This window comes from Schistocerca cancellata, chromosome 4 (assembly GCF_023864275.1).
Source record: "Schistocerca cancellata isolate TAMUIC-IGC-003103 chromosome 4, iqSchCanc2.1, whole genome shotgun sequence".
In the NCBI taxonomy this organism is placed as follows: domain Eukaryota; kingdom Metazoa; phylum Arthropoda; class Insecta; order Orthoptera; family Acrididae; genus Schistocerca; species Schistocerca cancellata.
Window position 1 is genome coordinate 680,354,606 of NC_064629.1, and position 27,373 is coordinate 680,381,978.

General features: G+C 40.5%; 1 protein-coding gene across 3 annotated transcripts in view; it reads right to left on the bottom strand.

Moving 5' to 3' along the window:
• Nucleotides 1-265: 265 nt before the first annotated feature.
• LOC126183501 (protein SET) overlaps nt 266-27,373 on the bottom strand; it is a 64,687-nt gene continuing 37,579 nt past the window's right edge. The window contains exons 6-7 of one of the 3 annotated variants that reach the window (XM_049925543.1): nt 3,642-3,817; nt 266-3,524 (exon numbers count right to left, since the gene is read on the bottom strand). In XM_049925543.1, the coding sequence (XP_049781500.1) occupies nt 3,499-3,524; nt 3,642-3,817 (202 nt within the window). In that variant the 3' untranslated portion in view covers nt 266-3,498. Of the gene's footprint in view, nt 3,525-3,641; nt 3,836-27,373 lie in introns of all 3 variants that reach the window. The other 2 variants (XM_049925542.1, XM_049925541.1) reach the window with 2 other exon arrangements.

Genomic DNA, 27,373 nt, shown 5'->3' on the forward strand with positions numbered 1-27,373 from the left:
ATTGGCACAGAAATGTGTAAGGGTGGGGTGTGGGGAATATTGTGAGCACTCCCCACCCCAACAACACACACACACACACACACACACACACACACACACACACACACACACACACACACACACAGAGAGAGAGAGAGAGAGAGAGAGAGAGAGAGAGAGAGAGAGAGAGAGAGAGAGAGGGGGGGGGGGAAGGGGGGGATGGTATCACACTTCCATTTGATGAATATATGGAGTAATTTTTTTTTTTTTTCAAAAAAAAATAAAATAAAAAATAAATAAGTTACATTTTTCCATTCTGCTCATGGATAGTTTTTATACATAAACAACTTATTAGTGAGTCAAATAAAGCATTCCAAAATAAAGTGAAGGTACACAGTACATTTTGATTTTCTTTTTCTTAAAAAATCTGTATATCATATTTTACATTGTGCATACAGAACAGATTTACAGAACTCATGAACTCACTATGCAGAAAATTACAACTAGACTATTACCTAATATCTTCAATACCTTACAGTTACTACATCTTTTGGGAACACTGATTTCAACATTTACTATTATTATAGGGTATCAAAATTATTTATTTAAAAATACAGTTAATAAATTTCCTGAAACTGATAGCAACTAAAGTACAGATGGCTACCTCTGCATCTGAATTTGGAGAAATGTAGTACTTCTGAAATGCCACAAATTTCTTTTCAACCTTTCAGAGGAATGTACTTCAACAGTGAAAGTTATTACCATGTTTGTCATTTCACAGGCCTTCCACAGTTTCAATCTTCACAAATGTGAAGAGTAAACTTAATGCTCAGATAAAGAATACATATAATACTTTGGCAGCAATATCTGTAACTTCACTTTTAACAGAATGTAAATGCTCAACATAATGGAAACATTTTGCACATGCTCTTCTTTTCCTTCTACCATAAAGCACATTTGCCTATTCACTTCCAAATAAACATCAATCATAACAATATGGGAACTTACAAGAAAGTAGTTTCATCACAAATTGTTATCCTTAACCATGTTAAGTTGCTATTCTTCAAACAAAATCAAGGAACAACTGCAACGGCAAAAAATTAAAACCACCACATATTCACACAGGGGAGAAAAATCCACAAGAGAACAAATCCAAATGTCTCAACTAATTGAGAACCTGAAAGTTTAACAATACTGTAGCAGTACCAAAATGGCACTTGTCAATATAATCTTTTAACATGTTTACTGTTGAAGAGAAGTGATGTGAAGCCAGTGTGTTTATAGTTGTTGGTAACTCACTGTGCAGTATACTTCCATATGATACTAACAAATTTTATAAAATTATGTAAACATTTACAGATTTTTAGTAACAAACTGATTACTTTTGTGAAAGTTTAAGACAAATGTTTTCAATGGCAACCATCTTACGGTGAAAAATCAATATAACTACAACAATTACAAAGACTATTAGTTGTGTATGTTCATAGCAACCTGACTCCCTTTTGAAGTCATGGGGATTGTGATGGAATCCTAAATACAAAACACTTCATTAATGATAAGGGTAGAAGAACAACTATAACAGCTTTTTAAGTTTGCTATTCTTTTTAGAAATAAAATTTAAAACAAAGTATCCTTGGAAATCAGTTTTAATGCCACACACCGCATCTGAAAAACAAATGCATGGCACAAAACATTGGCTATAGTTTATCTAACCATGCAAGTTTTCTACAAAGAACAGTAGAAAGCTTAAAATTATACTGCTTTAAATACAAGGAAAGTGAGGAAAAAGATGTTGTGCTTTCAGAGAGGATTTAGGTAATGAATATACACAATTTTAATGTATTTTAAATAAAAAAGTATAGTGAAAACCAACCCTGTAATATATTAGAACAGTGTGAAAAATGTTTCCCATCAAACGCTATGAAGCATTATTTTCAAAAGCTAGACACTTGCCACAAATGTGGAGTGAAAACCATTTTACTTCTTTGCAAGTAACTGATAGCCACCAAATAAATTCATTAAGAATGAATTATATGGGACCACAGAAGTGTAAAAAATTAAAAAAATGGATGGCAAAACATTGTATGTTTTGCAAAGTCACTAAGAGGGAAGAAAGTTACACAAAAGGCAGAAACGCCTTCCACAGGTGTGGAATTTATACACTTCACTTCTTTGCAAGTAACTGATCTCCACAAAATAAATCCATTAGAACGGGTCCTTATGGGACCACAGAAATGTAAAAAATTAAAAATAGATGATAGAACACCATTTCTTTTTCAAGCAGCGGCAGAACACACACACATAAACGACTGTTGTGATTGAAGAGCTTTCAGGGCTATCCAGTTAAATAATGTTATCAATAATTGATTGCTTTCGTTGTCATATTTGTTTTTCAAAGTACCAAAAATATGAGTAAATTTAAAGGAGAAAGAATAGAAAATTAATCTGGATTGAAGTATCTAAATGAGAACAGTTGGAAAATAGGTAGTGTCCAACATATGTTTTAATGGAAAATATTGGAACTATCCTAAATTTTATCTACTTGCCAAAAAACACATTTGACAATAAAAATAGTGGAATGGTAATAATATTACCTTTCATCTTTAATAAATGGGGATAAAACCATTAATTGGACAAAATCAAGTACAAAAACAACATGAACAGTCAAATTTTACTCTTGGTAAGTTTCAGTGGTGGTGGGCGGATAAATAAACTCTTGAATCTACTGTCAGAACACATTTTCAGTGACTGAACAACATGTTCATAATACTTACTTCAAACAAAATAAAACACCATGATCTGTAGAACTAATTTCAAACATAATATATTACTGAACTGTTATTTTAGGCGAAAATAATATATTAACATTATACTATATTTCCACAATTATTTTTTCATTCACCAACAAAAATTTAACATAGACAAGGGGGCAAGGGATGGTGGGGAGGGAGGAAGGGATAAACAATAGTATTAAGTAAGACCACAGTGACAACTAATGAACAAACAACAGTTGGTAGGTGGAAAAGTGGGTGGAGGGTGGGGACTGAGGAGAATGGTAGTGAGAGACTGTCTGACAACATTTCCATCTGGCATGCAAAATGTGCCCCTTACCTCTACCTTTTCATTGATCATGTAGGTGCCATTTTCTGCAGCACGATGGTCTGATTTTATAAAACAGGTTATAAATTAAAATTGTGATATATCAGGCAGTTGCAAAGAGGCGTGGCACACAAACAGTTTAAAATATATCTCTACAACATAAAATGCAGGATCAGTACACCCAACATTAAGTTTATGAGCATTATTTAAGATCAGTCACTCACTCACGTCAAGAAAATGACTACTACAGCAGCGCATCTTTCACATTATGTCCGATCACTTCAGTTTTTAATAATAATTTACAATTGTTATTACACATTAATGCCTCACTGCCAGGGACTGTGCTGGTTTGGAATCCTCCACAATTGTCCATCACTGATTTTCAGTACACACTTTCAGTCACTGAAACCCGTAAAACGCTCACTCATCGCCACCTTCAACCTCCTCTGAAAAAAAAGAAGTATATTCATACACTCCACAACTTTTACTTTATCTACTTTCTAGGTAACACACACTCTTCAGACAACACACACGTATCCCATGCAGGCATGCTAATATTTTACCTTCCTCACCCACTTCTTCAGTTTCCTCTTCATCATCATCATCATCTTCATCATCTTCCTCTTCCTCTTCCACCAAAACATCGCAATCATCATCTCCCTCACCTTCTGCCTCTGCTTCCTCATCTTCTTCTTCCATGTCTTCCACAACAACCACAGAGTCATCTCCTTCATCTTCACTAGCAGCAGCATACATACTGAGGATTATTACATAATTTAGGACATGCATCAGTAACTTTATCACGTCTGCCCATTATTACATATAACTAAACAATATCTTATAGAACTGATAATGTGAAAGGTAAAAGTTAAAAAAAAAAATAAAGAGGATTGTCAGCATAAGAGAATAGCCTCCACAAACATTAAAAGCATATTTAAAGAAATCTGAAGAGGTATCTATTAACTAGCAAAGGTCATGTTAATTCATATCATACACATTAACTGTAAAAATCACAGATGTAAATAACAATATTGATTTTAGTGAGTTTTACTTATCTTCATTGCAAGTTTGTTACAAGATGAAACAATTATAAAAAAATAATACAGTATTTTAAACACTGTGTTGAGATGAGAACATGTGTAACAATAGTCAAATCAAGTTTCCTGGAATGAGGATCTCTCTGCCTGTCAGTGGTAGGTACAGTTGCCTTCTGACCCTACATGCACCATAACTAACGACATAATTAGGTTGCGGTCCCAGAATATGAGGTGACTAATATTCGAAAGAAAGGAAAGAAGGAAGTAAAAGATAATGAAAAATTAAGATATAAACAAAAAGTAGCTAAGTACAAAATATGAGATGCATCAACGTAAGTTCATGATGTCCATTATGTGTTGGTAGTTAACAGCTATGTTCCACAACTAGTACTTTGGGTATGAGCTAAATTACTGACTTTTTTTACAGTTCATCATTATAATTACCTATAATTTTTCAATATGAAAGAGTCATACCAAAGTGATGTGAAAAAAACACAGCGAGAAGGAACGAAAAGAAAGGCATGGAAAAATTCTACCTCATGATTAATATGGCTGAATCAACCAACCAGGCAGTATGACAAGGATCAGCATTATTACATCCACAGGTAAGAATAATTTTCAACACTGTGCTGTTACAAACACGGGCTCTGTTAAACAGAGTTAATAGACATCAGTGACATTCCATAAACCGATGGATTATGCCACTTTGATATAAAAATGAAAGCTGTCCTTACAATCCCTTGTGTTACTCTTTGTTTGACATGTTAACATGGCATCATATATTTAGTAGTTTGTAGATTAGACATTTTGTTTAGTGCATGGCGTTCAATGAACAAGACCTATGAGTAGTATAGTAAATACAACATCGTGGCTTAACTTGGGTGTTCTATTTTCAGCTCATGAATTGCATTCCAAACATATCAGAATTATGTAAACAACAATGAACTTACATACAAAAAGGAGAGTTAATTTAACTAGTATGACACGTGAGACCTGAGTTTCTCCTGGCGTATACAACTTTCAAATAACTTCCGGGAATTCAGCCAGGTAACACTTTCAGCGACCGCCGATATTTCGGCGGAAGAACACCCCGCCATTTTCAAGGCAAACTGCAACGGACAGGCGGCGTACACGCAAATTTAATACCTCGGTTCTTGGACCGAAGCAGGAAAGATGACACACACACACACACACACACACACACACACACACACACACACACACACACACACTGAACACTAGTGCCACCAAAGATGACCAAAGTCAGAGCTATCGATAGTGAGACTATGAATTCGCAGGTGAGGCAGCATTGACTCTGTTCCTCTGTTATTTGGCAAGGGAGAGAGCCGGATTCCAAACAGAGTTTAAACAGAAACCTCCATCCCTGTTAACGAGGTTGCTCGCTAATTTAATCTCAACTGCCTCCCGAATCACACTGTCCCAATAGCTGGACGTGCATGCCAATATCTCGGTGTTATTATATAACATGGGGTGACCAGTATCCAAGCAATGTTCGGCAATAGCAGATCTATTTGGCTGCTGTAATCGTGTGTGCCGTTTATGCTCAGTACATCTGTCCTCCACGGTCCTGATAGTTTGACCAATATATGCCATGCCATGTCAACACATGCCTAAAGAGATTAGTTGTTGATGTCCACTTACTTTTTATTTAATGACCAGTATTACGAGCAGACAGATGGAGTTGCGATGAGTAGTCCGTTGTCTCCTGTGATCGCAAATTTGTTTATGGAAGACTTCGAGGAACGTGCATTGAAGTCGGCGCCTTTAAAACCCGCCTGTTTCTATAGATACGTTGACGATACCTTCGTTGTTTGGCCTCACGGCAGGGAGAATTTGAATGTCTTTCTAGAACATCTGAACTCGATCCACCCGAACATTCGTTTTACGATGGAGGTGGAAGAGGATGGTTGCCTTCTGCCTTCCCTTTCTCGACGTGTTGGTTAGGAGGAAGGATGATGGATCATTGGGACATGCTGTCTACAGGAAACGTACTCACACCGACTTGTACTTACAAGCTAATAGTTGTCACCATTCGGCTCAGCGTGAAGGGGTACTTCGTACCTTGGTACACAGGGCACATGTCGTTTCTGACGCTGAGACTTTGCCAGCTGAGCTGTCCCATCTTGAAGTTACATTTTGTCAAAATGGTTACAGTGATAGACAGATTGAACGTGCGTTGCGCTATCGACCAACTGTACATCAGGTGATTGATGATAATTCTGAGTCAATACCTAAGTCTACTGCCTTCTTGCCTTACGTAGGAAAGACGTCCAATAAGATCAGTCGTATTTTACGGAAATACGATGTGAAATGTGTTTTCCGACCTCCATCTAAAATTAGAGCGCTTTTGAGTTCCGTTAAGGATGATCCTGGACTGCGTAAGGCGGGTGTATACCGTGTCCCTTGTAGCTGCAGCATGGCATATACTGGTCAAACTATCAGGACCGTGGAGGACAGATGTACTGAGCATAAACGGCACACACGATTACAGCAGCCAAATAGATCTGCTATTGCCGAACATTGCTTGGATACTGGTCACCCCATGTTATATAATAACACCGAGATATTGGCATGCAAGTCCAGCTATTGGGACAGTGTGATTCGGGATGCAGTTGAGATTAAATTAGCGAGCAACCTCGTTAACAGGGATGGAGGTTTCTGTTTAAACTCTGTTTGGAATCCGGCTCTCTCCCTTGTCAAAAAACAGAGGAACAGAGTCAATGCTGCCTCACCTGCGAATTCATAGTCTCACTATCGATAGCTCTGACTTTGGTCATCTTTGGTGGCACTAGTGTTCAGTGTGTGTGTGTGTGTGTGTGTGTGTGTGTGTGTGTGTGTGTGTGTTTTTTTTTTCTCTTTCCTGCTTAGGTCCGAGAACCGAGGTATTAAATTTGCATGTACGCCTGTCCGTTGCAGTTTGCCTTGAAAATGGCGGGGTGTTCTCCCGCCGAAATATCGGCGGTCGCTGAAAGTGTTACCTGGCTGAATTCCCGAAAGTTATTTGATAGTATGACACGATTTACTATCATCAGTCAAAAACCGATTGTCAGTAAAACCTATTAATACAATGATTAATCCTGGCAGCACTCATGTGTTCGTGCTTCGGGTGGGAAAGGTTCATCCTATGGTTAGTCTGTTTCAACTGATCTGTGGAACAAATGCTCCAGTTAAAATGTTGGTCCAGTTCCATCTCCGTTCAGCTACTTTACGACTCTGTGTTTCTACGATGCGTATCTTACACAGGGTGTCTTAGAAATATGACTAACTTCTAGGGGAGGTTATGCACATCATGCATAGCAACCCATGGTGTACGCAACAACGTAGGTGGGGCTGTACACTAGAGTACTGGAAGAGAGTTCCGCTAGGTGTGAGTACTGGAGGGGAATGTGAGGGTTTCCTCATTCAAGCACTAACCAGCATGTAAGAAGCACGGAATGAAATACGAAATGTGAACTTTCAGATGCACACATAATGTATGGAATAGCTGAGGGCAATGGACAAGCCACTAGATGCATTTATCAACAATGTTTCTCAGACATAAACTGCATCACAGTTTGTGCAAGTATGGGTGATTAAGGTGTGGCAGGGCTAGTGAGGGCTGGTCAGAATTGGTATATTTAGTCATTAGGGAGGAAAATGTGTTGGATTTTGTGGAGACTAATCCAAGCACCAGCATACGTGCCATTACCTCAGGCTTAAGAATGTCTCATAACAGTGTGCAGTGTGTCTTGAATGCCGAGTCCTAACACATCTTTCATCCCCAAATAAATAGTGCAGTTTTTGCACAGTGGTTTCTGCAAGAAAATGGCCAAGTGGTGAGATGTGTATTTCACAGCATAGGTATTGTTTGCTGATGAGGCCACATTTACTAGGTATGGCATAGTCAATCACCACAATGAGCATTTTTGAGCACCAGGAAGCCCCACATGGCATGTGGCACCACATGACACAACATCACTTCAATTGGGCAATACCTTTTACCTTTCTGCTTTACCACCATGAATTATCAGACATTTCTGGAACAGGTTCTTCCCAGCATGCCATAGGATGTTACCAGTAAATGTGAGAGGCAGCATGTGGTTTGAACATGATGTGCCTGCTCACAGGCATTTGAACAGACCACTGCCGCATCGATGGACTGGGCATGGTGGATGGGTTCCTTGGCCCCCACACTTACCAGATTTATCAAGCCATTATTTCTTTCTGTGCTAAGCTATGATATCTCTCAAATATAGCGATCCTGTGGCATCTGAAATGTATCTTGTTGCAAGAATCATTTGCCCAGCTGCTACAATCAAAGAAACTTCTAGTGTGTGTCCGTCCAGCAGTCAATTCTCTGCAGGTGTCAGGCACACATGGTGTTTGATGGTGCAAACTCCAAACATACTTGTAACATTAGAGCTGTATCAATGAGTACACATGGTGTATTAAATGATGTCCAGTAAGTGTTTCCAATGAATCACACTCTTGTTTCCTTTCCGATCTTCATCTCTGCTACCACTTACCCCTGATGTTTGTGGTCATTGGTTGCTAAGCTATTTTAAAACCTTAATGATGTGCCCCATCTCACCTAGAAGTTTGTCAAATGATTTCTGGGACACCCTGTATACATTTTCAAAGGTAATCTGTTTTATTGAGTTTTATTATTTTATGTAGTTGTGTTCTATTTAATGTTGGAAATATATAAGTGAAAATTGTTTGTTTGTTTGTCACTGGGTAGTCCGACTGGTTGTGGCTGTGGACATTTGAAATCACAACTCAGAGCCGAAAACAGCGACAGTTTACATTCCACATAACTTGACCATGTAACAGCCCATCACCAGTACCCAACAGAGACAAAGAATTAATAGAATCCTGCTACAACATATACAAAAAGCTCCCCATTCCACATGCAATGGGCACTGCAGAAGGATCATGAGTGACATATGCAATGGTGTAAAAATCTGAGATATTAACAGCTCATGTGTGTCTCATACACCGCAAATTACTGTTTAAATTTTGTCGAAGGGAATGCAGAGGCTAATAATAAAAAGACAGCCTTGTTTTATAAAAGAGTTGAGAACATTAACAATTTTATGGTGTCAGCATGCTATGATGCAGCATTTAGAAACTTGTTCCTGGAGTGCTGGGCTGGGAGGTACGACACTACCTATGCATTCAAGAAGGGTTTTTTAGACTTTTTGAAGATTCTACCAAACATAATTGTTATGATCAAGAAATGTAATGAACAAAATGTAGCGATAACAAATGGAAGGCCCCCAACATGGACAACTGATTCGGCTTGTAGTTGGCAAGTTGCTTGTATGCAACCAGACACAAAGATTTTTGGCTCAACAACCCCTATGTTTTTGTATAACTACCACTGAAGATCATGATGTGCAATCAACTAAAAATTGATGAGATCGATAGATAATGGAAAACTGGACAGTTTTGAACATATATGGCATCCACAAATGCATATTTTCCCACAAATCAAGAAAAGAAACTTTGTCGACTGCTGCTTACGTAACCGGAAGCCATGCGCTGCTGGTCTAGCAACCATGGCATCTGACTCTGAAGCAGGGAACCTGTGTTCAATTCCCAGTTGTACTATGCAGTTTCTTTCCATTTTTCTTTTTTTTTCTTTCTCATTTGTGTTTTTTCTGCATCAAAATTGGTAGGAACAGTAGGTTTAACACAGTAAGTGAATCAATTAGGAATAACAACAAAGTAGGCCAATAAATTTCTCAAATAACTTGAATTAATAATGAAATACAATTTTAAGCCTCTCATTGTATGAAAACAATTCCGAGTAAGATTGCTGTAATGACGAGGATTCGGTGCACGTTACTGCATAAGGGAGCGACACTAACCTTTGTCACAGTTGGCTGTGTACATAAAATAACGCACTCACAGACAGTGCAATATCCATCACAGCATCTGGAAAATTGTAGCCTAACGTTTTCCTGTGCTAATAAGAAATTAATGATTAATTTGGTCCCCGGGGTAGAGAAGAGGTGAATCGATTAACCAACTCTTTAAAAAAATGTTTATTCCACAGGCTCCAAATCCGGGAAACAGAATATTCAATTTACAAAACCTAGCTTAAGAAAATTTTAAAGTCATTACATTGCTGATACATTTTGAAAAGGATAAATTGTACTCACCATAAAGATGACAAGTTGAGTTACAGACAGGCACAATGAAAAGACTGTTACAAATAATCTTTCTTCAGGAAAGAGAAACACACAAACATTCACACATGCAAGCACCCCCCGTCTGTCTCTGTCACGCACACGCACACGCACACGCACACACACACACACACACACACACACACACACACACACACACACAGGTATGGGCGGGGGTAGAGGAACACAGCCTTACAGAGCATGCATTAACTGGAGATGGCAGGACAGAGCTGAGAGAGAGAGAGAGAGAGAGAGAGAGAGAGAGAGAGAGATAGCATTGAGAGACTGTGGGGAGGGGGGGAGGGGGAGAGGGGAGCAGGAGGGGAAAAACACAGAGCAGAAAGGAGAAGAACAGGGAAGAGGAAAAGACTGGTGGATCTGTTGGCAGACAGCAATGCACGGTAGGCAAATTGTGAGGTGACAATACAGAGGAGCCAGAAACAATTGGGGTAGGGTGTGGGGACAGTCAGTTCCTGTAGATTGAGGCCCGGATGATTTTGGGAGCGGAGAATTTGTTGTGAGGGTAATTCCCAGCTGCGCAGTTCAAATAAGCTGGTGGTAGAGGGTAAGATCAAGAGTTGTGAAGTAGCCATTGAAATCAAGTGCCACATGTTATGTACAGCTCCACATTTTGACACAGAATGGTCCACTCTGCTCTTGTCCACAGTTTGGTGGTGGCCACACCAATATAAAAAGCTGAACAATGATTGCAGCAGAGCTAGTATGTAGCATGGCAGCTTTCACATGTCACCTAGCCTTTGATGTGGTAGGATAAGCCAATGACAAAACTTCCTTGTGTTGGGTGAGTGGATTGTGCAGGTCTTGAAACTGGGACTTCCACATTGTCCCTGTGGCAAGGGGTTGGAACTGGGGGTGCCATAGGGATGGACTAGGATGTTGTGGAGGTTGTGTGGGCAATGGAGCACCACCTTACGAAGGGCTGGGAGCGAGCTTGGGTAGGATATATGTCATTCCAGGGCATGATGATAGACAATCAAAGTCCTGATGAAGGAGGTGGTTCTGTTGTTCCAGTTCAGGTTGGTATTGGGTGACAAAGGGGGGCTCTCCTATGAAGATGGTTCTTGGGAGTTAGTGAGGATGAGGCAGTGTACGGTGATCTGGCACCAGATATCTGTTGCAAAGTAGGTCTGGGGTATAGAGTACAGGGTATAGGATATCCATGAAGGCCTTTGTGAGACTTTCAACATACCAGGCAAGGGATCTCTAGTCACTGAAGATTTGCCGTCCCTGGATGGCCAAGCTGTATGGGAGGGATTTTTCGGTGTGGAAAGGACAACAGCTGTCAAAATGCAAGTACTGTTGGTGGTTGTTGAGTTTAATGTGGACAGATGTGTGGATGGAGCCATCAGAGGGGGTGGTCAGCACCCAAGAAGGTGGCATGAGGGGTTGAGGAGGACCAAGTAAAGTGGATGGGAGAGCTGTCCACAAGGATGAATGGCTACTGCTAAACTGTGGCCGAGAGCAAAGTGGACTACCCTGTGACACAACACAAGCTGTACATAAAATACTCTATTTCTGTGGCTGCTTCATAATCCCGGCATCTGCATCCTTCCCTCCACTGACAGCTTTTCCGAACTGCGCAGATGGGAGTGATTCTTACAACATATTCTCCATTCCCAAAATCATCCCAGCCCCAACCTATGGTAATCTACTTACACCCCCCCCCCCATCCTCAATCCAACTGTTTCCGGCCCCTCTGTTCTGTCAACTTTTCACACTTTGCCTCTCCTCACCTTCACTGCACACTGCTTTCTGCCAGCGCATCCACGCGCCTTTCCCCCTTCTATGCTCCTCTCCTTTCCACTCACTAATTTTTCCCCTGCTCTCCCTTCCCCACAGCCTCCCAACGTTGTTCCTGTCAGCCCTGTCTTGCGACTTTTAGTCCCTGCATGCTCTGCCAGGCAGTGCAGACGCCTCTTCCCCTCCCGTACCCTGTTATCCCTCCCCTTCTCCATCCTGTTTCAGATTGTTGCTACCATTCAACACATTTCTGTTCCAGTCTGGCCAGAGCGACTGAATGTAGCAGTCGTGTGTGTGAGGTGTGTTTGCTTGTGCGAATGTGAGTGCATTTCTTTTCTGAAGAAGGCTTTGTCCAAAAGCTTATTTGTAACAATCTTTTCATTGTGCAACTCAACATGTCATCTTTACAGTGAGTAGCAATCTATCCTTTTCATAATATTGTTGACATTCCAGCCTGCACTTTCCAATGTTTAAAAACAAGTTTTGTCTGATACTGGATTTCTAGGGATGGACAAACTAACACATTCATGTATGACAGGATGTTTATAGATGAGGAGGGGGCAATCGACTTGCACAGTACACATATCATCATCAAACTTCCCACCTGTGTGCTAGCAAACTAAATTTTGTTTTTACCACGAAGTTAAAAACTTTATTTAGAGGTTACAAAATTACAGCCTGCTTCTGGAAAAGAAGTGGGAATTGCACAGCCAAGCAGAGGTAATAATGGTTTACAGCATAAACCACGGCCACGGCCAATTTTCAGCACTGATTTTTCAACGTTATCATATGCGTGGTGCGCATCAAAATTCCTGTAAAACAAATATTTTTAAATGTTAACCAAGTTTGTTTCCCTCTGAATCTTCTGAAGGAACGATGCAGTTGTATTCATAAGTGATGCTCCAAGTATATTTACTTCAAATGTTTATGACAAGTACCATCCACCTATCTGTTTGAAGGAAATTTAGGACATTAAACAGAGTGAGGACAATTTCGAAATGGAAAAAAAATATGAATAAAAAACCTTCAGAATACAACTAGGAACTGAACAAAGTCTCTCTGCTCTGCAATCAGATGCCTTGGTCACTACACCAGTGACACTTTTGTTCAACAGCTCTTACCTTATGGATACATAAGCAGCAGTCAAAAGAAGTGTCTTTCCTTGATTTCTAAGAAAATACCTGTGAATGGACCCTGTATACATTGAGAAAAAATGCTTAATTTTCGATTATCTATCGATCCTGTCAATTCTGAGTTGATTGGACATTATGCTCTTTTAGGATAGCTTTCTCAAAAAATGAGGTGGTAGAGTCAAAATTTCTTAAGAGTTCTTTCATTTTAGGTTCTACAGAAGTAACCTGCTAAATATGAGCTGAATTGGTTGGCTATGTCTGAGGCCTCCCCCATGTTTAAGTCATGGGGAAATTCACCAGCCTTAAAACTTTTGTGCCCTTTTAGTAGCTCAATGGAAAAAAAGAAGGGAGAAAAATCACTTAAGACCACACAATATGAGATTATGGACTTATAGTTACATGTCACCGTTTAGGAATGGGACTAACAGAAATGCTTTTAAAGGACTACTGCTTGACAAAGCTTTCAGTATCAGTGAAAGATGGGGTATAAAGTGTGAATTACCTCACACATGAATGAAAACAGCAAAGACCACCTACAATGAGATTTCCAAGGACGAGAGGCTGAAAGAGCCAGTGACTAAATTTAGAGTTCAACTTTTTAAAAAAGGTGACTTATATTATTTATTTGCAACAAAATTTGCAGCGTCAAGACATGAAGCATTACAGACACTTTCAGAGCAGCTTAGTTTTTGTTCTAATCTACCACCTGTGACCAACACCTTACGAAAGAAGCACTTTTAGACCAGTATTTTCTAATGACATTTCCACTGTATTACTAGCACAGTTGATGTTGGTAAGAACTTTACTTAATGTGCAAATATCAAAACTTTCTGGTGTGCGAGACATAGTAGTGCTACTAGTAAAACAGCTCGCTGGTACAGAGTTGACCTACCGTCTAGGGAGCAGTTTTGATGTATCTAATGGTGCCTTTGAATACTGCAAAAGCTGAGCACTGTTTTTCAAACTGAAAATAATTACTACTGTTCCATAACAAGTCAGAAAAAGTTATTGGTTTGGTAATACCATCAACTGAAAATAAAGGAGCACAAAATATTGATGTTTCTAGAACATTACACCATTTTGCAGACAAAAACTGAGCTAAATTATTTAAGGAAGAGAGTAAGTTAGGCCAGTTAATACAAACATTTCTTTAATAGCTTATATTTAATGCTGATATATTTTTCTACTCCTTTAAAACTAACTTCCCATTTGTGTTTCATGCTACAATACTGAATTAGATATTACAGTAGAGCAGAAGTCAACCGAACTGTTACTCATTCACGTCTTCCCCCCTTACCCCCCCCCCCCCCCCCCACTTTGATCTTTGTGGTTCAGTCCTCCATACACCCTCCCTCCTCTCTCACCCCCAAATGCCTAGTTGCCAATAACAGTAACTATCTGCACTCTTATGATCACTTGTGTCAACCGTGCCGCGTAAAGTATACTTGTGATATAAAATGCCTAAACCTAAACGTGTTGTCCTTTCTATGAGAGCTAAGAAGGAGATTAATAAAAGGTTAAAGGAATTTGAATCTGCAACCAAGTTATCTAATGAGTACAAGGTTGTTCAGTCAGCAATTACAGATATACACACAACTATACTATTCTGTTTACTAGTGGCAAACACAGGAACAAATTTTAAAGCAAGCACTGGCCGATTAAATGCTTTATGTCAAGGCATGGCATTTTTGAGATTCAAGTACAAGAAAAAAAAAACTTGTCTGCTAATTCTTTCAAAATCAAACAAGCAGCCGTATTGAGAAAAGAAGATTGTGCTCTTGAAAACACGTATCATGCTGACGAAACTGGGTTCAATTGGAAAGCTTTGCCATGAAAAACTCTTGCTTCATGTTGTGAATTAGATGCACCTCATCCTAAAATAAGCAAAGATCGTATTATTGCTTTAGCCTGTACTGATGTTACTGATAGCCACCAACTGCCTATGCTCATCACTGGTAAAAGTTAGAAGTCACATTGTTCCTAACACATTAATGTGTCTGGGATGCCTACTGTTTACAACTCACAAAAGAGGGCACTGACGGGTAGTACGATTTTCATGGAATAGTTTCTGGAAGTTTTTGCACCCTCTGTAAAAACTCACCAGTTAAAGGATGGCAAAAGGGAGAAAACATTATTGCACCCACACATCCACCCCATGATATCTTCAACCGAAAGAATAAGTTTCAAAAAGTGTTTTTTTTATACACCTAACATGATCTCCTTATGACAGCATATGGATCAAGTCGTTATCAAAACCTTCAAACTGTGTTACAAAAATAATTATTATGTAAGTTATTGTTAGAAGGAGAAGAGCAGGGAGAAGAAAGTCTTAAGAAACCATAAAAATATTTACTTATTTGAAAGATGCATCCTAGATGATTGGAGCCGCATGGGACAGTGTAAAGGAACAGAATATTTATTATTTATATTATAATAAATAAATAAATAAACGAACATGAAATAAAAAAGCTTCAATAAAATTTTAAGAATGGCAGAAAGTTCTCAAAGTCTAATTGAAAATGATGCACAGAATTCAATTGCCATTAATGTGATGAAGACATTCAAGAATGGATGAGCGTTTATGATACAGATCCAGGGCACCAAATCCTGGGATAGCAAAACTATAAACCTTGTCACTGACAATGCTGACACTACCTGCATCTCATTAACTAGTGATCCAGAAAATGAAGCTGAAAATATACTGGCTCCTTCTGAAGCATTTACATTGTAGATTCTGCCTTGTGATGGTTTGAAGCAAGATGAAGGTGACCACTGTCAGATAACTGCCCTGAAGAAAGTGGGTAGGCCTGCTTAGACAGACCAAAATTAAGGATTTTTAAGAGTGAAGCCTGTAAATAATTACTATACATTCAAAATGCATATGTACTACATATTTTTTGTTCCCTAGATTGTACTACATACATTCCTACTGCACTTGCCTTTGTAACACCAAAACATTCATATTATAAACACATGTAGTTTTTATTGGTGAATAAATGTATCTAGTTTGATTATCTGAATAAACCAGTTTCCCTAACACCAATGTTCCCCCAGTTCAGATAATCAACACTCTACTGCATTTCACTCACTTGTGATATTATTCCTTGTCACAGTCAATTTGTATTAGTCTTATTTTTAATATAAAGTGGTTTGCTTATTGTCTGAAGCACAATTTTTTGTGAAAAACTATTTTGTTAAAATTTACCTTGAGAACTGTGCAATATTTATTATGTGTGTAGCTTTTTCAAGTACTAACCTACCAGAAAAAATATTTACAGTAATATTTTGTTTGTTTTATTAGCATGTGTGTTCTTCCTTCAACGATCATTCATTTTTACAGAGGCTGGCTGCTATATTTCCTAGCAACATACTTCATCTGGGAGAAAACAGTTTGACCATCATATTTCACTGCTTTTTGACTCTCATATCCAAATAATTGTTCTTGCAGTTTCCTATCTTCCTTGGATTACTTGGTTCATTACTGCTTCATCTTTTTTGTCTGTACTTTGTTATCTTTGCCAAGTGTTTTTCGTCCACACAAAAAAACTAATTCATAATTCAGTTTTTTGTGCATCATGAAATTTCTTTACCCTCACAGACTCATCCCCAACATAATTGTTTCTTGTATTTTCCCAATAAAGCTAATTCAGTTTGCTCGGTACCTGACCTAGGAGAACCACAAATGACTATCATGTGTCTGATGTGTGCGTCATACCTCTGTGCTAAAACTACTTTATTCCTTGTATTGAATATATTGGGTACATAGATACTTACACAGGAAACAAGCTGTGAAAAACAGTTTGTAGAAAAGTGGACATTGTTAGCATAAAATGAAAGTGTTTGGGTTCATTATTTTCTGTGTGTGGCTATTTCTTCCACAAACCCTAAACATCTATTCAGTGTTTAAGCCTCGAAGTTGAGTTTTTTTTTTTTTCCTCCAGGCAGCTACCACTCGAACAAAAATCCCCAAAATGTTTTGTTAAAAACTGTCAAACTAGGAGTCATCATATTACTGCATCCTGGCAGGACAACAGAACACTGGCTGTTGGAATAAGATGTTCTCTCTCATTATCCTAACACCCATCACCTAGACTGTGATATGATACAAAAGGGTTTATTACACATGTCCAGAACCAAAATAAATTATTTGGCAGACTTAATGTGCAGAAAATTAAGAAAACTTCTGATCAACTACCTTTACAAACAAGAACTTGCACTGATCTAGCAACCGCGTACTAGGATCACAAATGTAACAGGAGTACTTGGACCTCCAGTGCTTCTATCATGACCAAGCACAAAACTGGGCCAATGGCACTACTACGTATCTCATCAAATATTAATGCCACATCCAAGAATGTGGGCCACTGGAAACTCGGACGAGGTGGAGGGAGGAAGGGAAGGAAGGAGGGAGGGACTACAATTCAGTGATCCCAAACACTAACAGTACTTCAGGACATGGCACACCAATGTTCTATATGTGGTCTCCTTTACAGATGAACCACACTTTCCAAAAATTCTCCCAATAAACTGAATTCTACCATTTGCTACCCTACTAACATACAACCTTACATGCTCATTTCATTTCACTTTGGAGGAACATTATACCCAGATATTTAATCGGTGCGAATGTGTCAAGCAGTACACTGCTAATGCTTTTGAACATTATGGGATTGTTTTTCCTACTTGTCTGTATAAACTTACTTTTTTTTTTGCAGCTAGCTGTCATTCATTGCACTAACTAAAAATTTTGTTTAAGTCATCTTGAATCCTCCAACAGTCACTCAATGATGACACCTTCCCGTACACCACACATCAAAATGGTTCAAATTGCTCTAAGCACTATGGGACTTAACATCTGAGGTCATCAGTCCCCTAGAACTCAGAACTACTTAAACCTAACTAACCTAAGGACATCACACACATCCATGCCCGAGGCAGGATTCGAACCTGCGACCGTAGCAGCAGCGCAGTAACGGACTGAAGCGCCTAGAACCAGCCGGCCCACCACACATCACCAGAAAACAGTTACAGATTGCTGCTCACCCTGTATGTCAGATTGTTTATGTATACACAGAAAAATAGCAGACCTCTCACACTTCCATTGCACACTCCTGACAATTTTCTTGTCCCTCACGTGAGAAAGCAACAACCTGAATTTCCCCATGAGCGATGATTTCTAAATCTGTGCTGATTTGTGGACAGCTCTTCCACCTCAACGAAATTCATTATACAGGGTGATTCGAAAAGAATACCACAACTTTAGGAATTTAAAACTCTGCAACGACAAAAGGCAGAGCTAAGCACCATCTGTCGGCGAATTAAGGGAGCTATAAAGTTTCATTTAGTTGTACATTTGTTCGCTTGAGGCGCTGTTGACTAGGCGTCAGCGTCAGTTAATGCTAAGATGGCGACCGCTCAACATAAAGCTTTTTGTGTTATTGAGTATGGCAGAAGTGAATCGACGACAGTTGTTCAGCGTGCATTTCGAACGAAGTATGGCGTTAAACCTCCTGATAGGTGGTGTATTAAACGTTGGTATAAACAGTTTACAGAGAATGGGTGTTTGTGCAAAGGGAAAAGTTCTGGACGGCCGAGAACGAGTGATGAAAATGTAGCACGCATCCAGCAAGCATTTGTTCGCAGCCCAGGAAAATCGACTCGCAGAGCTAGCAGAGAGCTGCAAATTCCACAATCAACTGTATGGAGAGTCCTACAAAAAAGGTTAGTTATGAAACCTGAACGTCAACTACCCGAAGCGATGGATCGGCCGCCAGGCAGCCCGTGACAGAGACTTCATCACTGGCCTCCAAGAAGCCCTGATCTTACCCCCTGCGATTTTTTCTTATGGGGGTATGTTAAGGATATGGCGTTTCGGCCACCTCTCCCAGCCACCATTGATGATTTGAAATGAGAAATAACAGCAACTATCCAAACTGTTACGCCTGATATGCTACAGAGAGTGTGGAACGAGTTGGAGTATCGGGTTGATATTGCTCGAGTGTCTGGAGGGGGCCATATTGAATATCTCTGAACTTGTTTTTGAGTGAAAAAAAACCTTTTTAAATACTCTTTGTAATGATGTATAAAAGAAGGTTATATTATGTTTCTTTCATTAAATACACATTTTTAAAGTTGTGGTATTCTTTTTGAATCACCCTGTATTCTGACAGACAAAATGTTCCAGAATTCCGCAGGCAAGCTTTTAAGGATATTGGTCTATAATTTTTTGGTTCCATTCTTTTACTCTTCTTATATACAGGAGTTGTCAGAACTTTTTTTCCAGTAGTTGGGGGACTTTGCACTAGGCATGATATCTCTGATAAATGCAAGCTAAGGGGCCAATGCAGCAGAGTACTGCAAAAGCATACTGGGATCACACAAGGGGGTTAGTGAATTATTTGTTTTCAATTCTTTCAGTTGCTTCTCTGCACCAGGGATGCCTATGTCCTCCATAGGGGTGTCTGCGCAACGGCCATATGACAGTACATCTGTACGATCCCCTTTGTCAACAATTTGTTCAAATAATAAATTTATAAATTTAAGACTTCATCTTTTCTTTGGCTGTTTTCTACTGTCACAACAGTGACTGGACAGAAGCCTTCGATGCACTTAGCGATTTTATGCAGGACCAGAATTTTCTTGGGTTCTTTGCAAGATCCTTTGCTAAGGTATGACATTGATAGTAATTACATGCTTCACACATTGCTCTTTTTATAGAAGCACTAATCTCTACTAACGTTTTCCTGCCATCATTTTCACGTTCTTTTAACAGAGTGCAACATTCTCTGCTTCCTCAGCAATTTCTGAATTTGGTTATTAAACAATGTTGCGTCTTTCCCACCCTTAATCACTTACTCAGCACATACTTCTCGAGAGCACAATTTACAATCCATTTGAACTATGCCCATAATTTCTGTATGTCCATCATACTGCAACTAAATTATGTTCATTCATCAACGTGTGGTGCCACCAACTGCTTATCGGCTACTGAGCATAAACTTTCCTTTAGTAGTTGTGAAACTATCCCGACGGAATTAGGTGGCCAGTAATAAATGCGATAATTAACTCGAGCTCATGTGGAACAGTTACACGCATCCACGTAACTTCAGTCAGACTCAATTTCAATTTTTGTCGAGAGCAACTAACAGCCCCTCCTATAGTGTCTAATATATCTTTTCAATACACATTCCGTACCTCACTAAGTATTTCAAAGCTTTCTGCTTCGGGTTTTAGCCATTCAGTTCTGAGAAAAAATTTCCTGAAGGGCAGTAAATGCAGGAACTTTTTTATGAATACTTTGACAATTTACTACTAAAATTTGGACAGTTAAAGTGGCTTTACTTTATATGCTGTCTGATTTCACTTTCTGCACACTGACTGGTGGGCGTTCATGAACGCCCAGCCTTAAACAAATTCCCTTTGCACTCCACAAGTATTCTGCTACATGATTAGTTGGTTCCTTTGTGAAGTGCATCCCTGACCTGGGTCAAGGGTAGTCCTACAACTCCCCACAATGCAGTTCCAGAAATCTGCAGCCAAGATCATCACAGAATCAACGAAGCTTTTGGTTGAGACCCTCCACTCAATTCCAAACCAAAGGGCCCCAATCAATTCTAGTAATGATGCTGCAAACTGTGAGCGCTGTTTGCAGCTCGCACATGAGGCCAGCAGTCTCTACCACTTTTGCCAGGCACTCTTCTAAACTGAGAATGGCCTCAGAACCCAAACAAATAGACATCATTGGTGTCAACGTGAGAGACAACTTCCACACAACTGCACCCTGCACTTGATAGCCACAGGCAGGGCTTCTTCCACATCTCAAATGTGGCTACCATACCAAGCGCACTTCTTTCCAGCCCTGGATACTTTCCGTAACATGTCTAACATCGGAGCTCCCAATAATGACTAGACTCCCATCCCTGGTGTGCCTGCTACAGACCCTGCTCAAGGGGTTCCAGAAATCTGGGGTTCCAGAAATCCTGTCCACTCGGGGCGAATGGGTGAGGCTAGACAGCCAGCCTCCACGTTGGCTCTCTTCACTTTGAGTGATGCAAAAGCATTACCACCCACCCTGCAGTAAGGGCAGATCCACCACGCTGGATACACAGAAAGGTGCCTCGGCATTAGATCCCATGGGCGAAACAAATGACACCTGAGGCATACCATGTGACACGCCAGATACTCCACCTACGCTGCACCCCCAGGCAGCGGCCTGAAAATGGATTACCATGGCCAAAAGTATTTTCAGCTGTTCATGAATTGCAACCAGCTCCTCCTGTGTCCACACATAGCATGCATACATCCTATCCATCTTAGTACTACTAACTTAAGAATTAATTGTAAAAGCACTCACAGAAAGCTCAATAAGTAACTTGCTACCTTACTCAAGTGTCACCAATGGAGGCCGACACCTTATTGAGCTGTGTAGCTGGTCATTCAAAATAAATGAGAACTGTGCTACACACTGTGCCAGTCTGCCCTTTACAGTTACCTACAACATGAGATTACATCTCTTAAATACAAAAATAGGTTCGGTATTTAAAAATTAAACTATGCAATAACACAGAAAAATCTAAATATGTAACTTGCTGCTCCATAACAGGTGGCAGTTGGAAACTAACTCGCCCCTGATAATGAATAACTACAAAATATGATGTTTTCCATCAAGGGTACAATCCACTGCGCATAGCCAGTACCATGTGAATGTAGTCAGAGGAAAATTTTCCACCGATACCATGGCCTCAGATTTACAACATAATGACCACTTCCAATACCTATGAGAACTTTAGCTAAGATTTCACTTATAACCTGCATAAAGTGTTACCCAGCTAAATACATATTGTGCTGCTAGTTGTAAAGTTGATACAGCTCAGTCTACATGTTAGACCTAAGCACACCACCAACAGGAACAATGTAGATCCTTTGTTCACCAACACCAGCAGTCAAACAGAAAAGTTTACATTTCTCTCAAACCACATTCCCAATTGGTAAAGTTTTATATCACACACAAAATAATTTTTACTTAATAGTATTATTGTAAATACCAGAAGTCCCCGAGTGACATAAGCTACAGGTGGAATACATACACAAAATTTGACAGAAGGGACATGTTAATCATCTGCCTCAGTACATTTTACTCTTTAGGTCCTCTTCGAGTTATGAGAACAATTTCCTTCTTCTAATTCTTTCCTGGGCCCATGACAAATTTCTGCTTCCAGTTGCATGTAAATCAACAAATGTGCCACACCTGTATCTTAGTAGGAAACTTTTAATAGCAAAGAACTTCTTTGATGTCAGGTTCTGAGATCTTGTAACTTCATTGATACTAAGCTCTTGGAACTACAACATATTTCTCTCTTTACTCTGCTAGCCAAACCAAACACTTGTTCACAGAAGTAAAACGCCTGAAGAATGGTGCAGTATGAACAGGAATGTGATGCCACAAAACAATGGGCATCTTATCTGTCTTTTTTTCCCATTCTATTCCAAGTTCCAACATTGCTACACCAAAGAAATGTGTAACTACTATATGGCCCCATTATGAAGAGACATTTCTATAGATTATTTGACAACAGCATCCTGGTAAAGACTTCGGTTTATAGAACTATTATCAAACAAAATAAAACATGATGAATTTTCAATTCCTCTACACTAGCCCACACTGTCTCATTTTCAGCTATGAGGTAGTTTAGACAGAAAGAATAGGGAGGAAAAGGAACCACAACATCATACAACTGGAAGTTCTTAACATTTTCCTTAAAAATTGAGGAATATAAGGGTACAAAACATTATCTTGGCTGTAATTTTACTTTGTCAATAAGCGAAAGAGATCTGTTGTACCAACTCATGAAGAAAGCTGCTACTCAAAATGGTTTTCTGCCTGTCAGCTTGGATTAACATTCAAATACTACCAAACAATATTGATAGTATGCAAATGTCGACACAGTAGTCACGGAGTAAATACATTAGGCATTTGATAAGTAATGACACTTTTTTTCTGAAATTAAGTTAATTTTATTCACCGTTCCAACACACCATATTATTCCCCACTCTTTTGGCTGCAAAATCATATTTTTCAACACAATTTCTATTCAATGCGACAGCCTTATGCCTGTACACCCACATGGCACTGCTCTACCGGTTAAGTCAGAGCCAACATCTCACTGTATCAATAACCTTCCCATCATCCATGCACTGCTAAACGGAGCGCATCCTTCATTGGGCCAAGCGGATGAAAGTGCGAGATTCTGACTGTATGGTGGACCAGGAAGAACATTCCAATGAAGTTTTGTGAGCTCATTTGGGAGTGCAGACATATGTGATGCATTGTGTTGTCATAGAGAAGGAGAAGTTCATTTGCATTTTTGTGGCAATGAACACACTGTAGTTCATTTCTTCAGTTATCAAGTCGCAGCTGTGTGTGGGCAGCTGGCAGGAGATAAGACAGGTTCGCACGACCTGGTTGCAATGATGACAGATGCCTTATCTATAGACGCTCCATGCTTTTGTTCACTGCGTCAGGTCTGCGCAGACATTCTGCAAGCATCAATAAATATCTACGATGGTCTGGTTTCCTGATAAAAGATACTCACTAACACCCCTCTGCCTGAAACACACTTCCATTTCAGATGCTATTTTGAAGGCTACTTATAATGCCGCCACCTATTGGAACTACATGAAAGTACAGGGACTCACACCCCCCCCCCCCCCCCCCGGGGACACCACCTTGAAGTAGCATTTAATGTACGGGTGGGGAGGCTTGTGTGATTGCGGGAAGCTGAGGGCTATGCTGGCTGTGGGAACCTATGGTCGGTAACGTCTTGGCTGATGGACCAGACTAAGTGTCTCCCACAACAATCTGTCATCCCACAGCCATTCCTTAACATTTCCTAACTCCTCAATACCCAACCCAAGGTGTGAATACCCAACCCAAGGTGTGATGCGATCCATGCCGAGGGGTGCGTGGCACATGGAAAGATGTGCCGTGAATGGAGCCTCAGGGATACCGGGCGATCTCTCTGAGTAATTAGCCTTCTGCTGCGTGGGGTTTCTGTGGTGTGGACCAATTAGATTCCCAACTCTTGGAAGACCAAAATGGACACTAAAGAAAATAGTAATAGTGAGGGGCAAGTTGAGACCGCAGACACCCAAACATCGGGGCTGGAACCGATGGAAAACATCCCCTCAGCTGAACAGGGGGACAGACCAGTTCAAGAAGTAAGAATGGTTACTGAGATGTTGGGCCAGATTAAGATCAAAGACTTGTCTGGGGCTCAGAGGAGGAAACTTCTTAGAGAACAAAAGCTAAAGGAAAGAAAAGAGTGGCTTCCTAAACAAAAGTGGAGGGAAATAAAAGGACCTGAGCCCAAGACCTCCAAGAAAGACTGTCCCAGTGTGAAGGGGGTGTACAAACCCCTTCTACATCGAGGGCAGGCAGCAAGAGAACAAGGGAGGAATCTAAGACTCCCACTTCTCAGGATAAGCATATCCACAAAAAATCAAGGCAAGAAATAGGGAAATAGACCTATAGTACTGTAGTCTGGGTTTTTAGGATGGCGGGTATCCAGCAAAGCTATCCACTGGTCAAGATCACCTCGCAGCAGCAGCATCTCATGCTCTTTGAGAAGATTTGGGGGGGGGGGGGGGGCAATGGTCCAGGACCCAAATTCACGAGAGAGTATCTGGATCACAGTGGTCATCTTTGTCTGTGAGGGGGTGGGTACAGCGGACTGGCTTAAGGAAAAGTTGCCCCAAATGTCACCATGGGAGGATGCGAAGCACCTGAGCTCTTCAAGACCGCAAAGATATTAACCTGGGTGCCAAATCTTAAGGATACCTCTCCAGAGACACTGATTCAGAAAATAGGTTTTCAAAACCTGAAAGTCTCAACAGAAGATTGGAAGGTAATCAACGGGAAGGTTGCACCGAAGGGCCAAACCCTTGTGGTGGAAGTTGGAGAGAAGTCCCTGAGGACAATGCGGGAACAGGACCTGAGACTACTCTTGAGTTTCTCAAAGGTTGCTGTCAGGGTAATCAAAGACATCAGAAGTGACAATGGCGGCAAGATGAAGACCGACTGTGCTGCAGATAAATCTGCAACACAGTAAAGGGGCCACTGATGGCCTGAGCCATCTTCTGAAAGGACAGGAAGTGGACTTGACCCCGATTCAGGAACCCTATTAATATAAAGGGGGTATCGGGCCTCGGCGGCACTGGCGGTAAGCTGGTTCACGCTAGGAATATAAGAAACTCCAAAATGTGCATTTATATAAAAGAATGGAACCCCTTCATGCCGATGGCAGACTTTTGTTGTAGGGACTAGTGACCGTCAGGATGCAACAACGTGAGGAAGGTTCATTGTACATGGTGGCAGCCAGTCAAGGAATATTTTAGGGAATTGGTTTAAAAAAAATTATTTCAAAGGCCCAGTCAAATCTTTACAAGTCTACTCCCAGAGCAACTTACACTGTGCCTACGTGACAAGTTGCTTGTCTTTCAAAACCGAGGCAGTTCTGTCCAGTTAAAACTGCTGACAAGAAACTCCTTGAGTCCTCTGCTGAAACTTTTAGCGAATTCACGCCATTGGTTTTAGCCAATAGCGTGCACGGGATACTGATCATGTGTGTGGACAATGGAGTGTTCTGCAGTGCAGAACACAATTGCTTCTCTCTCTTGTAATCCAGACTTTGAGCAGAACAGACATATTCTTGGAAGGCAGAGCCTCTGGCTCTGCTTTTCACGACTGGCCACCAACATAAGTTAACATGAACCGCTTCCTCTTCCGTTACCCATTTCAATTGATTGTTCGACCTCCTAGACTGGCCTAAACCTGGTAACTTCCAACCCTAGGTGCACCCCTTGTACACCGTACATTGAAATACATTCTCTTTATTGTACCTAATTTCCTGTTTTGTCATTTAACAGCAGCCCTGGATGGCCACCCACTCTCTAATTCTGACTGCTCGACCTCCTGCACCCTGTCATCACGAGGCATATGTAACAACCGCCTCCTCCCTTTCCCAAACCCTGTATACATTTACATTGTAATGGCCTTGGCATACCTTCCTTACGAGGACAGTGCTCCTCCTCCTGAGGAGACTGACAGAAGCCTGTGCACAACAGGGCGACCAACGTTTGGCTGGATGCGATGCTAATGCCCACAACTTAGTGTGGGACAGCAGCGACACCAACAGTACAGGTGGGAACCTTCTAGAATTTCTTCTAGCTAATAATTTAAGAGATCCTCAATAGGGACAAAGAACCTCCATTTAGGAATACAAGAAGGGAAGAGATAATTGACATAACCTTCAGTTCCACTTTGATGGGTAGTTATGTCAAACAATGGCATGTGGCTTTAGAGCCATCCTCATCAGACCAGATGTATATATTGAGTTCAAGGTTGAAATTGGCATTAGACAGAACATGTCCTATATGAACCTCAGGAGAATGGACTGGGAGGCATATAGTAGGGACCTCGACTCAAGCCTATTGGAAGTCAGTACTTCGATAAGCAATCCAGTAGAGTTTGAGGGGATAGCAGAGGCAGTGACCTCTGCCTCCATGACAACTGTTCAATCACCAAGAAGTGCACAAATAGGAATGTATCTTGGTGGAAGAACAACCTTGAATCACAGAGGAAACAGGTACAAAGACTTTTTAACCTTGCGAGAAGGAAAGGACAATGGGCAGACAATCGGGAGGCCCTTGTCAAATACAATCTTGCAATTAAGCAAGCAAAGCAGGTGCCCTGGAAGGTATTCTGTAAGGAGGTAGAGGGTACGGCTGCTCAGGCCAGACTTCACAAAATCCTCACTAGGATACCAACTAATCCAGGAAGAACTTTATTTGAACATAGTAAAATCCAATGGGCGGTGCGAACATTCCAACCGTTCAAGTCACCTGGACCAGATGGAGTTTTTACAGCACTCCTGCAACAAGCAGGAGTGAACTTAATAAGATTCCTGTGCAGGTTATTTAGGGTTGGCCTAGCAGCAGGAATCATTCCTAATGTCTAGAGGGCAGTGAAGGTTGTCTTCATTCCAAAGCCAGGGAGAAGTGATCATGCCAACGCCAAGGTTATGAGACCAATCAGTCTGTCCTTTCTTCTTAAAACATTAGAAAAAACTGGTCAATGTGCATGTTAGGGAGAGGACATTAACTAGGGTCCCTC